Source organism: Cynara cardunculus (assembly GCF_001531365.2).
Source record: "Cynara cardunculus var. scolymus isolate 2C chromosome LG 11, CcrdV1, whole genome shotgun sequence".
Lineage (NCBI taxonomy): Eukaryota > Viridiplantae > Streptophyta > Magnoliopsida > Asterales > Asteraceae > Cynara > Cynara cardunculus.
In genome coordinates this window covers 2590010-2607168 of record NC_037538.1, presented here as the reverse complement: position 1 = coordinate 2607168, position 17159 = coordinate 2590010, and the positions used below count along the sequence as shown (strand labels likewise).

At 33.3% G+C, this 17159-nt stretch overlaps 2 protein-coding genes across 7 annotated transcripts; one reads left to right on the top strand and one right to left on the bottom strand.

Annotated features, from left to right (window-relative positions):
* The first annotated feature begins 4938 nt into the window (after positions 1–4938).
* On the top strand, positions 4939–12467 carry LOC112520952 (aldehyde dehydrogenase family 3 member F1-like). The gene is made up of 10 exons (XM_025129577.1): positions 4939–5130; positions 5434–5502; positions 7210–7306; positions 7692–7898; positions 10194–10318; positions 10955–11059; positions 11149–11321; positions 11676–11766; positions 11859–12008; positions 12098–12467. Exons 1-10 carry the CDS (start codon positions 4939–4941, stop codon positions 12338–12340), a joined length of 1452 nt encoding a protein of 483 aa, XP_024985345.1. The 3' UTR covers positions 12341–12467.
* Positions 12468–12944: 477 nt separating this feature from the next.
* LOC112521208 (E3 ubiquitin ligase BIG BROTHER-like) lies at positions 12945–16765 on the bottom strand. Of its 6 annotated transcripts, none has more exons than XM_025129926.1 (8): positions 16667–16765; positions 15800–16067; positions 15247–15484; positions 14926–14960; positions 14764–14808; positions 14502–14629; positions 13679–13787; positions 12945–13232 (listed from the first exon to the last, which is right to left on the bottom strand). In XM_025129926.1, the coding sequence occupies exons 2-8, from the start codon at positions 15923–15925 to the stop codon at positions 13164–13166; spliced, it is 750 nt and encodes a 249-aa protein (XP_024985694.1). In that variant the 5' UTR covers positions 15926–16067; positions 16667–16765; the 3' UTR covers positions 12945–13163. The 6 variants fall into 6 exon arrangements, with proteins under 6 accessions (XP_024985694.1, XP_024985697.1, XP_024985696.1 ...); XM_025129929.1 differs by having other exon boundaries at positions 15800–16010; XM_025129928.1 differs by having other exon boundaries at positions 16671–16759.
* Between the last annotated feature and the right edge of the window lie 394 nt (positions 16766–17159).

Here is a 17159-nt window from a genome sequence, read left to right as displayed (position 1 = left end):
AAGTCAAACGTGCGACAATGAGTAAAAACAAGAAAATGAATAAAATAAAGTCCAAAGGGTAATATTGTAATAGGATGAAATGATGTTGTTCATAAAATAAAATTTGGACAAAAAAATGTGTGAAATAGGGGCATTGAATGTTGATGTTGGCCCGTGGGGTACGTTTATAATGTCTGTTGTCCCTACTTTTTTTTAAAAAATTAAATATATCACCAATTAATTTAATTAAGTACAATAAAAAATTATAATAAATTTATAATTTTTAATGCTGCATTAATTTTTCAGTTTGTCCATCGAAAATTACCCTTTCGTTTTCATACCCCTCCTACATTGTTAATAAACGGAGTAAATTATAATCTTGGTTCTTGTGGTTTATGTATTTTAACACTCTGGGTCCCTATTTTAAAATATCTATAGATTGTATACTTGTGGTTTGTATTTTATCATGTTCTGAATCTAACTTCATCCAAAAATTGACGTTAGATAAGTTAAATCAAAGGGGTAGTTTAGTCATTTAACTTGTTTTTATTGAGTCCCCACCTCTAACCCTTTTAATCTAAAAATCAAAACATAATTTAATCCAAATGTTTAACCCAATAAATTTAGTTCATATAAAAAATCAAAACCTCAAAAATTAATACCCAAATCAACAATGGTATCTCAAAAATCAAAAAATTCAGATCTAGTGTGTTTAACAAAAAGAGGTCAACTGAATCTAGGGTTTGTTGATCTTCACTTGAAGTTAGATCCAGAGAAAAAAAAGGGAAAATAAGCAGCTGAAGTTGTGGCAAACTCCAAGGACCGTCTTCGTCTTATCTCACTCGCTAGATCAGGGACCGTCTTCGTCTTCGTTGCTCGCTAGATGTCACACCCCGCCTAGGCGGAAACGCGAAGTGTGACGGAGAGGATTGCCATAACACAATGATATGATAATAGAGAACTCACTAAATGAATACTAATCCAAGAGTCATGACGTCTCTTCCTCGTCACAAGTGGAGACTTGTACCGTGGTTAGACAATTTCATGGCATCACATAGTCAACAAAATTTCAAACAAAAGTACTTAGCCACAAGCAAAAAAACCACGCGGGGAATCTCTTAGGTCTCTCTAAGGTCCATAAGCAACCCTAGCACTCTTAGCCATTTTGATGAGTATTACCTGAAAATGAATACTCGAAAACGTCAACATAATGTTGGTGAGCTCGTAGGTTTAAATAACAAAAGAGGATTTGCTGTGTATCGAGAGCGTTTAGGACAACAGTGTGTATACATATATCGCAATTCAGCACTAATACATAGGAATAATTGTATAACCAATTTAATCATACAACAAGAACATGATAGGTTTCCAAACATGTCATCTACCAGCTGGAGCTAAACCGTTGGCTTAATAGAAATATAGGAATCACATCTCATATAGGAATCAAACACTAGTACTTTCATTGCAATAGTAAACACACAAATTGTCCAAATAAATAAAAGAAAAGGGTTCAACACAACTTAAAAACAGTTAAATAGCTTTTGAGTATCATTCCCCCCCCCCCCTCAAAAGAAGTATATAAGTAAAAGGGGCCACGAAACTCACCTGTGAGTGGATGGTATTAAGTATACGAGAGGTCAAGCAAGTAATCTACAATTAAACAAGGGTGTGTGTGAGCTACACATGGCCATGGCTTAAAACCTTACCATTGTAATATCGTAATCGATGGAATATACATGATCGGCCTGGTATTTTTAAATGACAATTTTACCAAGCGTCGTAAAACTATAAGTCAATTAGCTGTGGGTAGTCATCTCGACCTAAGTATCGATGGTTTGTCCAAGTTTTATAAGTTTGGTTTCTTAACCAAAATTTTAGGTTACTTCAAGAATTTTTCCTATACCTTAAATGAATTAGATAAGGTTCCAAAATTTAATGGTAGAGACTTCCGAGTCTTAGGTATTTTTCAGAAATTTTTCTTAATTTTAATTAATGTTTTACTAATTTTAAAAATAACATAAAAGTACAAGTCAGTAAATCGTTCTGTTTTGCGCAACAGAAAGTTATATACAAAATAAAATGCTTAAAGACCTCCAAAAATTCTGAAATTTTTACAGAGACTAATAGACATATTGAACTCAATCCAGAAAAGTTTTACCAAAGAATTCAAAAAAAAATGAGGGAGTTGTGAGACCCCCAAAACGTCCTAGATTCTGTCCAAAAATTCCAGCTTTGCGACCCTGAACGGTAAAGGCTTTTTGACCAAGTTAATTTTGTTGTTTTGACACGAAACCATTTGGAACAGAAAGTAGACTCATTGAACTTGAACCTAGACCCACAATTCGTATTTTAACTCCATGTTATGACTGAGATACGGCCTCTCCAAGTCAACACATTTTCTGCCCAAATTCTGGAATGGATCAAGCGACATTGTTTTTACTAAATAACCACATCAAGGACTCTATTATTAGCCAAGACTCATTAAAACTTATTCTTTTATAAAATCTAAATATTTTTAATCAAAAATATATTCCACCCATTAGAGTTACATTAACAATCGAATGAAAATCATAAAGACGATAGAAAGACAAACAAGGTGAAGGGTTTTGCCAACTCAACGATTTGTGATGAAGATATCACTTGTAGGCTTCAAGTACCCTTCATGGATCATTAGAAAAAATAGAAGAAAATTAGATTTCTTATGGATTTAGAGAAGAACTTATAGAAGGAAAAAAAAACGTTGGACGCTTAACAAAGGCTTCGTTTAGGAATCAAAGAAACTTGTTTCTTGCAAGTTTGAAGAACAAAACTTTGAATAACTTGATGGTGATGATGATTCTTGACCAAGCAAAAGGGAAAAAGAAATAGAGAATGTTGTGTTTTGTTTTTCTCAGGAATGAGAGTAATTAGGGTTTAGGAGGAGATAAAGAAGTATTGGAGATTATCAACAACTAACTACTATATTTAAATTTTGAAAAAAAAGGAAAAAAAAAAAAAAAGATGGGATAAACTCCCTTACGTTTTCTTCCATGGATAATTATACATAAATATATTATTTAATTTATTTAAAACTACTTGATTTATTTCTTTATATGATAAGCTCCTTTGATAATATTAGTTTTTTTTAAACAACCTAACTAGTTAACATTATTAACTCAATTCATTTACTTAAGGCTTTTAGTCACCGGTACTATGCACATAAAACATTTGTATAGACCAATTATGTACTCGGGAAAAGAAATTCAACTTAGGAATTATGATCACTTAGCTTTCCTCTACTATTAGAATGACTAAAGTATTTAAGGGGAAAAAAATGAACCCACCCAACTCCTAAAATTTCACACCTTATGTTTCAGGAAGCATGTGAGCACATAAATTTACTAAAAGGGCTAACGTTAGGTTTCGAGTTACGGTTGACTAACTTGGTTTGGTGACGGATGTCACACTAGATCTGGGTTATAGAGATGAGCGGTCCCTTTCCCCAAATTTGTAAAAAATCTTAAATCAAACCAAAAACCCCCATAGGAGTATAGATGGATTAGGAGGAAACCGGGGTAGTAGGTCGCAAATCTGGTCTCGATGAAGCATTCTCGCTCAAATCTGGTCTCAAAGAAATTGGTGTAGTAGATGAATGGCGGTTCTTCGCAACAATGGGAAGGGGAAGGGGATCCAATGAGAGGAGGGGTGAAAGAAGTGGGGGAAGAAGAAGATTACATGTTTGGCCCTATCATTTTTAATAGAAAATGGAAAAAAAAAAAAGAAATAGAATGACTAAAATGCCCCTGTAGTTAACCTATTTAACAGAAAAATTTTAACAGAGTTAAAAGTAGGAACCCAGTGCGTTATAAAATTTAAACAACAAGAACGTAATCCATAGATATTTCAAAATAGGGACATATAGTGTCAAAACACATAAACCATAGGGACCAAAAATATAATTTACTCTATTAAATATATTTTTTATTTTAATTATACCTCGTTTACATTTTATGAAATTATTTTATTTAATCAGAGAGCATTTACAACACTTAATGGATAGCTTAAAAGTCACTTTTATATCAAAGAGAACCACTATGCTCCCGTACAATTACATAAATGATATACATGTGACTCGTTAATCAATAATTTTGTAATGTACCTTGAGTAAATTGATATACCGATCAATAATTTCTAATTCAACTTAAAACATAGCATAAATTGTTGGTAGTATAAAACTGTGAGTTTATAAAAAAGCTTATCAATCTAGTTTTCTATTCATGTGGAACAAGTTGTTATAAACTTTCCAACTTAAATTCATGACGTCCTACCCAGGCCCTCCGAGAAATCCTCACTGTAATCAACGATGTGGGATCCGTCTAAGATGTCACAGACACCCTCCTTAATTCTGATAGCATTTGTTTTAGTTAAACACAACCTAGAAAAAAGAGGTTAAATTATTTTGGAAGGAAAGTTTTATAAGAAAAATTAGTCTGATTTTCCTCCTAAAAAAATTCAAGAACACAAACTTTTTCCTTTCCTCCTTCTTTCTTTTCTCTTTGTTTTTTTTATCGTAAAAATGACTCGAGAACAGAGTCTTAGTGTAACAATTGTTTTTTCTTAATTAATTAGATAAATTTTTTATAATTTTCTATTTAATTTAATACAATTTCAAAAAAAAATTCTAATCAATATAATAAAGTTTTAAAATTTTTTGAGTTACAAACAAAAAGGGTAAAGATTTTAAGCGAGATTTATGTGGTTGTTTGTTTGGTTTCAATAAAAAGGAGATGGTTACAAACCTGAAATGACCCAAGTGAAAAAAGGTGCCAAAACAATTGAATTTGGTGGTTGAGTATTCATGAATTTTCCCCAACACCTACATCCACTGTCATCTCTCAAATTCCAACTGCTTTCTATAAATTACAGTGCCATGGATCCATCCTACGTTATTACTACTACTAACGGATACAGTCCCCCAAAATGGAAACCAATTTGGAAGCAGATTTCAAGGAATTGAGGCAAGTTTTCAATTCCGGAAAAACAAAGGAATCATCATGGAGGATTTCGCAACTCCATGGTTTACTGCATATCCTTGAAGACAGAGAAGATGACATTTCCATGGCTCTCAAGCAAGATCTAGGTAAGCATCATGTTGAAGCCTATCGAGACGAGGTAATTTTACACCTATTGTTGTTCGTTTTTCTTGTTTAATTCCTCAATCGAGACGAACTCATTTACTTTGAATCATAACCTAATTTTCTCGTCATAATACGAACGAAGAACAAAGGAAATTGATTCAACTGTAGTTTTCTCATTATAATACGAACGATTTGTTTAAAACTGTTATGAATCATGAGTTTGAATCATGGATGAGCGTTAATGTTCTTCGTATATTTTCCTTCCACGCATGCATGTATGTATGTGTGTGTTTATTAGCGAAATTAGGATCACAGTGATGCTAACAAGTTTGTGCAGATTGGAACAGTGGTGAAATCTGTTAATTATGCTCTGAAAAACTTGAATCAATGGATGGCTGGCAAAAAGGTAACTTCCTCATTCCAAGTTCACTATGGATCATGTTTCTACTTTGATCTATCTACAAGATCATTCTTATACAATAATGAGTTTAACTGGTAGGTTCAAATAAAAAGATTAATTATCGTTAGAAGTTACTTTCATGTGTGAATCAATGAAAAATTTAATTTGAAGATTCATATGTGAACTTATATAAATAATCTATAACAACGGTTCACATATGCTTCCATATTTTTTTTAATGATTCACATATAATATCTTTTAACCTTCAATTTACTATCTTTTTATGATATTTAATCTTCTTATTTGAACTGACACCATTAGTTGAATTAGTTCTTAATACATTTTGTATTTTTTATTGTTACTTTTAATTATGTACTTATTTTATTTTATATAAATTAATTTAAAATATAATACAATATATATTTTAATCAAAATTGAGGTATGGGTCCAATTTCATAACAAAATGTAAATCATATGATTGTTTCTTGTAATTATTTAATATGTACAAATTTTTTTATTAGTTTAATATATCAAAAAATCTAATTACTTTAATTATGTATTCATTTTAGAATTTATTTATTAATTATATAATAAATAAAACTGATTGAATATGTTTATTATAAATTTAAATTCAATTAAAGACGAAAAGCCTTTGAAAAAACATGTTGTGTAATTACGGTGTCCAGGATGCTCCAAAGAAGTCTCATGTAAAACATCTCATGATGTTGAAAAGCCTAAAAAAGTGAGGTTTTTCACTTTAAAAGACTTTCCAAAAACCTATTAAAAACCATATTATGAATGTTCTACGGACAATAAGTCGGAAACTCTTTCACATCCACTGTCTTTGAAAATCCATGAAATTGTGAACCACATTGATAATTTCAATCAATTTTTTATTTAATTAATATAATACAATCACTCCATTGTTTTCTGATATATTTTTTAAACTTTATGGAAGAAGATTTGAATTTTCTAAATGAAGTGTATCTCTTTTTCACGATGTGTATATATACTGACCCAACCATGTGTATATATCGGGTATAACGCTCACCAGATGTGTGAAGTCTAGGGACAGACCCATAATTCTTTTCAGTCGGTGAAACCGTTCGACTATAAGAAACAAATATAATAATATTTTTTTTACAGAATCGTCATTGATCTGTTGGTTAGTTCATTGTTTTTCATATGTAATGTTTAATTATTATATTGGCAATTTTTTTTTCCAAAAACATAATAAATCTAAAATTAAAAGTTAAAAACAAAGAAAATGATACTAACAAGATTCGAACTTGGACCTGGGGTGAAGAAAAAAAGATTTACAAACCAACTCTACTATGAGAAACTTGTATCTTTATTATAATTTTAAAATATATATGGTGACATACAACAAATTGATACGATAACACTTTTCACGACTTTATATTTTTTTATACTACGACAGATGAATGATACAATGGCACGTGCCACCACATAAATGCCCTGCCCTAGGTCCGTCCCTGGTGAAGTCTCATTGACTACTAACAAGCTTACGTGTTCAAATTGTTACATAACAAATAGTTAAAGGACCATTTGTGTAATTTACTTCATCTGTCTTTTCTTTATGACCCCCGAGTAAAGGTTCATAAATTTGTGTCCAAAAATAGGAAAGTGCAATGATTGAATGTGTTTGAGGGTAAAATAGTAATCTTGATCATGTTAACAAATAAATAACAGGCAAGCTTGCCCCTGGCTGCATTCCCCAGCACAGCAGAGTTGTTACCTGAGCCTTTGGGTGTTGTTCTCATCATCTCATCTTGGAATTTCCCATTTGGTACTTTAACTACCCCTCAAATTTAATAATTTATTACAAGTTGACGTTTTTTTACAGAAACAGTCTCTCTATCCTTTGCAGTAGGTGAATGGTCTGTATCTATCTGACCTTTAAATCTTAGAGTATCTTTAATAGATTCTCCAAATCCTTTCTCTAAAATGGAGGATTTGTTGGAGTTGAGTGTATTTTTGCTTTAGAGATTTTCAAGTTCCATTCTCTATTTTTTGAGAATCTATTGGAGATGCTCTTACATCGATGTGAGATTTACTGGGTTTATTTTGTTTGGTTTTTAAGGCATATCAAATTGAAATTTTGAAACTCTGTGTAATGTGTCATAAAACTTTAGATATAATTTCATATGTTTGAATTCGTTGCACACATGTAGGCTTATCGTTGGAACCGATGATCGGGGCGATAGCTGCAGGGAATGCAATAGTTCTAAAGCCTTCGGAGCTAGCTCCTTCGTGTTCTTCATTTCTTGCTGAAACAATTCGTGATTACCTTGATAATTCTGCGATTAAGGTTATTGAAGGTGGATCGGCTACAGGGGAAAGACTCCTTGAACACAAATTCGACAAAATTTTCTTCACAGGTTCAAACTTTTTTCAACTTCTTATATATCTATACTTTACGATTCAATGTCGGATCCATAATTGCGTTCATTTATACATTTCATTAGCATCTAATTTTTGTAATCAAGAGAGGTGGTTAAAAATATTAGCATATGTTGGCGACTTTTAGCATCATCAAGCAATTTTCGTTTAATTGTGATCTGTAAAAGATTAATTAGGTGAAAAGACATAACATGAAGTGGGAGGGGTAGAGTGCATACTCACAAATGCCGTTTCTATCATATTAGATCGCCATAAGGCTGAGGTCAAGGGGTTGCACCCCCTTGCGTGGTCGGGACCGCAGCGCCCTAGCGGCGTTTTAGAAATTTGGTGTTTCTAGAGACTAAGTATGGAATCAAAAACTTGTAACTGGAATCAGAAGTCTTTAAGTCTGCATCAAAAACTTATTACTGAACAGTCTTCTGAATTAGAGATTCTGAACCTTCTGACCCAGTGTTTCTGTTCATTCAGATATAATGTTTAACTGTCTGTAACCATCAATCTCTCATATAAATATACAAAACATGGAATTTTGGTGTAAAATAGATCTTGACATTACATCTTTTAGAAATTAGAACAATCGTTTAGTTATCCTAATACTCAGTTCGTGATACCTAAGGTATATAAAATTGAATCAACGTATTTGAAAAGCAAAGTACACGCAATTTAATTAATTTATTCGATCTTTTCTGATAAGTAACACTGGGTATCTAACGGTATAAAATTATAAATTAAATCGTTTTCTTAAAAAAATAAAAATTTGTAAATTTATTTATTTCTTGATGCCCATGTGATCTCTATTCCATCATTCAATACTTGGTGTCCCTCTAATTATGTGTTTACTTATTGGAATAGGCTTTCTGTATTTGGCCCCTATATATTTTTAATGTTAGAAGACCTACAAATCAAATGGAACACACAACAGATTAGGATGAAGTATTAATTACTCTTTTTAGTATATATTTTTTTTAAGTATATAACATTTATATACGGCAAATGTAACAAATAAACTTACATAACCTCCTCATTTTTGTAAGTCAAAGGCTATAATACTGTTAGGTCAAAAGCTATGATACTGGTAGGTCAAAGGCCCCTAATCTAGGTTTAATAAAAGAACAAATCTTCATGAAATTGTAGAAGATAAAAAGAAAATCTGAAACATGACAAAGACTGATTGAAGAAAAAGTTCATTTTTTTGTATAACCAGATAGGTGGAATAAAGTTTGGTAGATTAAGAGCTATCTCCAACTGATTCTCTATAATTTCTCTAAAAATATAGAACTAAAAGTCAAAATATCTAAAAGAATTACATTTAACTCCAACGGATTCTATATTTTAGAGACTTTAACATAGATTATATTATTAAAATAATTTATAACTTTATCATACCAATACACATTTTGAAAAGAATTTATAAAATAATAATTTAATCGCATTGGTGGGTATGAATAAGAAAATTATTCTATCTTCACACGTCAAATTTTAGAGAACTGTTCTTGAAGCTTTTCTAGTTTTCTCTGTTTTAGATTTACAATATAGAGAATTTGTTGAGCAAAATAGAGAACAAAAACCGCATTTTCTTTATTTTAAAGAATTTGTCGGAGATGCTCTTGCTAAACTGCTTATGTCAAATTAAAACTCTAAAACTTTTAGAATTCTTTCATTTGCTTCTCCTAGACTTGCTCATTGGGTCCGATCTAGTTCGATCAAGCCTGTCTTCTTCTTTCGAGTAGCAAAAACGAATACCCAAAAAAACATATCAATTTAACAAAAATATCCCCTTTGAAAACCCTAATTGCAAAAATAACACCAAAAACAATATTTTATGACATTTTAATTTATAATCAGAAAATTAATAGAAATAGCTATTTTTAAGCTTTGAAATCATCTTCTAGTCATTTCTTTTCTCAAATTTCAATAGTATCAATACCTCCGTAAGTGACACATTCTCAATTTGAGGAGGGGTCAAAATGTAAAAGTAATTTATGAACATGATCCACAAGTACAAAGGCTAAATCTGTAAATTAGATAAAGTTTCGAAAGTGGCACTTCTGTTACTTGTGGAAGTGTTGGGACTTTTGTATTTACGAACCATGTTCAGAAACCTTTTTTTTATACTTTGATCCCTCCACAAGTTGAGGAGTTGCTACTTGCGAAGATAGAGATATTTTTAAAATATTAAAAGAAATATAGTTAAAAATGAATACAAAACCAAACCTGAGAATCACACTATTTGAATTAATTTATACTTCTAATCTTGGTGTTGTAATTCACAGGGAGTACACGAGTGGGTAGAAGTGTGATGGCAGCTGCTGCACAGCATTTAACCCCAGTGACATTGGAATTGGGTGGAAAATGCCCAGCTGTGGTTGATTCCTTGTCTGTTTCTGGGGACGCTAACGTAATTTCCATTTTAGTTTGACGAAAAAATATATTCTTGGGAAAGGTACAAAAGAAAACATCTTTATTTTACGAAAACGTCAGAATATTTAATCAAAAACACGGATGACTTTTGGTGCATCCTAGGTTGAGGCCAAGTCGCCCGCACACTACTAGGCCTCATCACATGTGATAAGGGTAATCTTGATGATACTATAATTTATCACATGTGATACTAAATTAGAGACGTGGGGGATCTTTGGCACGACCTAGATTGTGGGCCAAGTCGGTCGCACACCTCCGGATCCCTCTTGTGTATTATATTCACATGTAATAAGGGTGTTCATCACATGTGATACCAAATTAAAGACACAAAAAATCTTCGGCATGACTCGGATCATGGGCCTAGTAGTCCACATACCACCAGGATCCTCATGTGTATTATCACATATAATAAGAGTGTTCTTGATGTGATACTACAATCCTTCACATGTGATACTAAATCAGATATCCGCACACCAATGGTTCCCTTATGTGTATAATCAATCACATGTGATAAGGGTGTTCTCTCGTTTTCGTAAAACGAAGGTGTTTTCGTTTGAACCTCCAACCTCTTTCGTTATTTTTGCAAACCGATGATTGAATGTTCAAATTATAGGTGGCGGCAAAAAGAATTGTTTGGGGTAAATTTGGAGCGTGTGCCGGACAAGCTTGTATCGGAATTGATTATATTCTTACAGAAAAAAAATACGCATCAAATCTGGTAAAAGAATAATTTCATATTGAAATTAAGAAAAAATTGTTATGAATTAGTTTTTTACAATAATTTAGAGCATGGTTATTTTTGTTTAGGTGGAACTATTGAAAAAATATGTCACACAATTTTATGGAGATGGTCCAAAAGGATCTCATAGCATGTCCAACATAATCAACAAGAAGCATTTCTCAAGATTGAAGAGTCTCTTAGATGAACCCAGGGTCAAATCTTCAATCGTTCATGGTGGTTTGTTGGATGAAGAGAGCTTGTAAGTTCGATCTTTTTTCAAATTCCGTCTATACGGTGTTCTTAGACATTAAAAGCCTTCAAATGCATATTTTAAAACGTAATTATTAAACCACGAGGGTTTGTGGTATAGTGGTTGGGACCCAAGGGAGATATGGTGGAATATCTCATCTGCCATCGGTTCAGTTCTAGGTGTACACGACAATTGTGGTTATTGAGTTTATTTGTCTTACAGTCATAATTTGTTGGGATTAGTCCATGCATAGCTGAGACACATTTCCGGTTGTTGTGGACGCTTAAAATTGAATCCAAAGCGTATGGAACTTTTGTGACACATTTTCTTGATCTTTAAATGTTTTTTTCAATGGCAATGTAGGTTCATTTGGCCGACAATATTGGTTGATCCTCCGCTTGATGCTGCAATTATGACGGAAGAAATCTTTGGTCCTTTGCTTCCTGTTATCACGGTAAGAACATTGTCCCCCCGACTTATAAAATGAGCATATAGTAGTTTTTTTTTTTTTTTTTTTGACACTACAAATGTAAGTTTTGGATGCAGTTGGAAAGAATTGAAGAGAGTATTGAGTTCATAAGGGCACGGCCAAAGCCCCTTGCCCTGTATGCCTTTACGAAAAATGGAAATTTCCAAAAAGGATTGATATCCGAGACATCATCGGGAAGTGTTATGTTCAATGATGTCATCCTTCAAGTAATTAATTAATTAATTAATTATTCAACTTGTGACACCATTTTCTTATATAGATTAGCGAAATTAATGTGAAAAATTTATAAATGCAGTATGCAGTGGATACGCTACCGTTTGGTGGTGTAGGTGAAAGCGGGTTCGGAAGATACCATGGGAAATATTCGTTTGAAAATTTCAGCCACGAAAAGGTGGTGTTAACAAGGAGCTTTTTTATTGATTTCTGGTTCAGATATCCTCCGTGGGACGATAAAAAGTTACAGCTAATTAAGTCTGGTCTTAGATTTGATTATCTGGGATTTCTTCTCATTGCATTAGGTTTGAAAAGCAAGGCTTGATCAAGTATGAATATGGTCATTCAAATATCATGATCTGTTTTTCTAGTTTGCGACTACTCGTTTTTGTTTGTCATAAAAATGGGCCTCTATATGTCTTGGTGTTAAAAAGATGGCTATTTGGACTATTTGTGGAGTTGTAGATTTCTTTTTCTAACGAACTCGTTGGACCATGGTGTGTATGTAGCATGTATGTATAGCAATAGCATTAAGGAGTTGGGTTCAAATGAAAATAATGAACAAACAAAAGGAACATGATAATAGCACAATCACATTTGATTTTACACTAAAATCATGCGTAAAATTACATGTATTCATGCAACCTTGAGGTCGTGAGCCAAGTTGCTCGCACACCCTTGTGTTGACCGTGTTCTATAATCGCATGTGATGTTAGCGTAAAATCACATGTGGTTCGACTGTTCTTGTGTTCACTTATTTTGATTCTGACACTCTGTTCCCATCTGATTCTCCCTCTAACATCATAAAGTGTATGTAGTTTTATGCAGTCGATGCGATGTAGAATTTGTAGGGGTATTGTGGTCTTTCTGTCTAGGTATGGATGATGACTCAAAAGATAATGAAATTGAGGTTCCTAACACGAGAGATCTTTCAATCATAAAGAAACGTGAAGCTTAAATAGAAGTAATGCAAACTACAACCACTCCGTGTTCTTTATTTAACACAGAAGCTAATTAATAATCCAAGTACCATCAATTTTACTAAAACTATGATGCAAGGAAAGAAGGAAGGATTAAAATAACATATACTGCTCTAATACGATTGTAAAATAATGCGTAGAAAACAAATCACTCTCTTTTTTCTATGTTCACTTACAAAATCTTTTTGAATGTTTTGGAATATGAACAAGCACCTCCTTGTAACAAATGGGGCACGCCTGATACAGCAACAAACCAGTTTACGGTATCAGTTAAGAAAGAACAGGACACTATATTGTAAAAGCATTTTCAACATCTATGCTATAATAGAATGTTTGGTAATACAAAAGAGTTTTATGTTCAAACAGCTATACTATATTGTATGGTAAAATAGAAAAAAGAAAAAGAGAGAATATGAAAATCTCTAAAAATTTATATAAGAAAGAAATATTATTTTAATTATTTTCTATCAATAAGAGGTATTGAAAATAAAGGTTTTAAGACAGAGAAACAATATCTTATTAATAAATGTATTTAATATTTTAACGATATAGTTAATGATAAAATGGAGTAGCTATTGGAGTTGATGTAATTTTTTTTATAGAGATTTTTAACTTTTGGTACTTTGTTTTAGAAAAATGATATCATATCTATTGGAGATGCTCTAATAGCTTAGTGACTTTACCTTGTTGATTGTAAGCCATTGACTGCCACATCCAGCATGATAGATATGTTTGCAAGGAAGAGTGATCTGGCGTTCCCCTCGTTTATATTCCATCTGACAGATCACACACCTGCATCCAAATCCAATTTGGAATCATAAAGATAAGGAAAAAATTTATTGGTAAGTAGCAAAGAGGTATGCAACTAATTGTTGCAATTAAATAGTTCATTATTGTACAATCTGAAATCTTGGCTTTGATTTTTTTGCAGAAACTACTAAACTTCTGTTCAGTAATTGAAGGAGTTCCTAATGTGGTCATCAATGGCAAAACAGGGGCATGCTTGTTGCTTGATGAAGCCAAGTCCCAATGTAGAAATGCCTCGGGAGGGCTTCATTTAACATTCTACAAGGTCTAGTTTTTTTAATGAAATCAACAAAGATATTAGAGTCTGTCTAGATGTTGTGTCTCACCGAAGATCACCTATCGTGATACTTGAGCAAATTAGGAATATGCAAGTAACGTAGTTGTAAAGATCACTGCAGGCAACCATCTGAAAACCAATAGGCAAAATTGCCATGAGGTCATGTATATCTGAGTATGAAATAGATTATAACCAAGCGACTTGCAAAGGAGTTGGTCCCTTGATGACATGTACAAATTAGAAGGGTTGTGCCTAAAGGCTCAAGTGACTCTGATACTATGAAAAGATCCCTATCAGTTGGGGACAGTAGAATTAGCCTGTATGAATGATTTTAAGATGATTGTACTTACCTAATACCATTCCCATGGCTATATGGTCAATGGAGTGAGAATAAAGTGGACTTCTTAACTCCTATTTATTACCTCTCATTTCTTGATTTTTTTCTCCAGAAGAAGCCACTCTTGACCTTCGAAACAGGGAGCAGGGAAATAGCCTCCTTAGACAGACCACGACTTTGACTTCCAACAACCTCGCCTAACTCTAGCAGTTCCTGAAATTGAGATAGCATCGCTTGTATCAATCTTAAAGCCTCATTTCAACAAAGCGTCATCCCATAGTTCTTTCAACACATACACAAACACATGGGAAAGCAAATGCAGTTATTGAAGGTTAATCATATCAAACCTCATAAGTCATGTTGTCAGGATCAACATTGTCTTCCCACACCACCTGTAAAAATAATAGGCATGTAAGCTTGTTATGTACAGATAATTTTAGAAGAAAGAGTTGATTATCAAAGAGATTAGATAGAAAAGGCAACAAAAATATAATAAGAAAGCATTAGACCTGATAATCACCAGGATTCTGATTACTTTGTGGACCTGAAAGTTCGGATATGCAAAATTTTAGGTTGGGACTTTGTATATTTAAAATTATTGAGAATTACAAGTTCACAACAGATTATCCTGTGGCATTGTAGTCATCTTGGCACCACCTTCATGCACATATCTAAAATGTCATCTGTTTATTGACCTGAACATTCCCGGTTTGAAAGGTATTTGCATTCATTTGCCTCTACTTTGCAACAATATGGATTGTAAATAGTTTTCATTTGACAGGAAAATTAGTATAAGGACATTGTAAAAAGCAAAAGCATTCAATACTCACAGTCAGCAGGATCAGCATGGGACATCGAGCTTGATTGCCCATCTTGTTGCATACGTACAGCTGAATTTCTTTCATCAGCCATGGTTGAGGCGTTCTCCAATTGCCTAGTAAATCCACTGTTCCCGTATGTCTGATCATTGATTGCATAAGCATCACAATAATCATGGTACGAGAAACTCCCAGGTTCGGAGTATGCAGACTTGTATGCATTGGTATTCATTGTATATTGTGTGCTCTCCTGCCATGAACAAGTGATTAAGAAATATAGTTCCTCAAAATTGGTGTGAGGAAGGTATTAACATTATCTTCCAAGTTTAATACTTTCGCGATGTTGCAAGTGAAAGTTACAGTTAAATCACTTGGCAATTATTTCAATAAGATGTAGTGGCAAATCAAACAGTAAAAATCAGAAATTTCACCAATATAGATGCAGCCCAAGGTTGCAAAATACTTGTTTGTCCTGTTTTGGGAAGTTGATTACTAAGCAAATGTGTTTGTTCGTTATCAATCACAAACTACAGAATGTATAACAAAAAGTATGTAGATGATTTACCTGAGGGTATGTAACATCAGAAAAAATGAAATTGACATGCTCGTATGTAAGTCCTTCAAAGAAATCCATAAAGCTTCCACTCAAACTATAGGGTATGTCGCCTTCAGTTTGTAGGTGCCAGTTCATTCGTGAATACAACTTTATTGAACCAGAGTGCTATGCAGCAAGAGAGCATTGACATCAATTTTCCAGTATCCTTATCCCGCAATGACTGCAAGGGAGGCAAAACTCTGGTGAACTAGCAGATCAACTGAACTTGACGCAAATCCTACAAAAAGGAACAAAAACTACTAAACCCAAAATTGTGATGCACCTATGAACCCAGATCAATAGAAACGGGGATTAATTCAAATTATGTGAATTAGAATACTCTGCCACGTAGGTGTTAATCTTCTATAATCGGTTCAGCTCTCAATACTTACGACTTAAATAACATTATCAAGCACAAAGATAGAAAAGGTCTCCTCTAATTCACTTTTATAACAACATATCATGTGCTCAGATTCAAAGGAATTTAAAGTTGATAATAAATAAGATATTAATAAAAACCAAACGCAATAGCTAATCCAAATTTCCGGTTACTTCTTTTGCGATTGTTTGTTGCAGAAACTCCACGAAACACAATTGCTTGACACAATCACATGCATATAACAATTAACAACAACACAGAAAGTGAGACGTGGTACCAAGCAAAGCGTTTCCCTTTTTCACTCGGCAACAATACACAAATCAAGTTACCGATCAGAAACTTAGATCAAATATGATTATAATCAATGAATTATTCCATCACAATGCAACAAGAGAGAAGATATGAATAGAATAACAATTAAACAACATCAAATTATTCTTCAATGACGAGTATATTACCTACATTGATCGGTTCTTTTCCGGCGGCCATGAGAAGGTGTTCATCTCTCTTTCTTTGTATGTATGAAACTTTATATACAAAAGTGGTGTATGTATAGATATATATATATATATATATATATAGAGAGAGAGAGAGAGAGAGAGAGAGTGAGTGAGTGAAGCTTTCTCTCACTAAAACTCTTTTTATCTCTTTCCTCTATTCTCCTTCTCTCTGCAATCACTGTGTCTGTGTTGTGGGGTGGCGCCTTTTTGCAGGAAGTTGTTAACAGTAATGAGACACGCGATCTCCGTTACAGTGGGTGGGTTGTGATTCACTGCTTCGCGGAACAGGAATGTGGTAAAAAGAATGTTCAAGTCACTGCGCGGTGATTTATTCAAGATCACCTCCAATCACGTAACGAATTTAACATGTTCATAGACAAATTGAAAGATGACACGTGGTGATTCGTTTGTACTCTCTTTTCCACATGGATCGGTGGGCGCCCGGGTCCGA

Bases quoted from the DNA above. Each gene is read 5' to 3' on its own strand.
- LOC112520952 (XM_025129577.1), top strand. From the start codon at position 4,939: ATGGAAACCAATTTGGAAGCAGATTTCAAGGAATTGAGGCAAGTTTTC. The intron at 5,503-7,209 runs GTAACTTCCTCA...AATAAATAACAG, and splicing joins AATGGATGGCTGGCAAAAAG to GCAAGCTTGCCCCTGGCTGC. The intron at 7,307-7,691 runs GTACTTTAACTA...GCACACATGTAG, and splicing joins ATCTTGGAATTTCCCATTTG to GCTTATCGTTGGAACCGATG.
- LOC112521208 (XM_025129926.1), bottom strand. From the start codon at position 15,925: ATGAACTGGCACCTACAAACTGAAGGCGACATACCCTATAGTTTGAGT. The intron at 14,809-14,925 runs GTCTAATGCTTT...TTATTTTTACAG, and splicing joins AGAATCCTGGTGATTATCAG to GTGGTGTGGGAAGACAATGT. The intron at 13,233-13,678 runs GTAAAGTCACTA...TTGCTGTATCAG, and splicing joins AATGGCTTACAATCAACAAG to GCGTGCCCCATTTGTTACAA.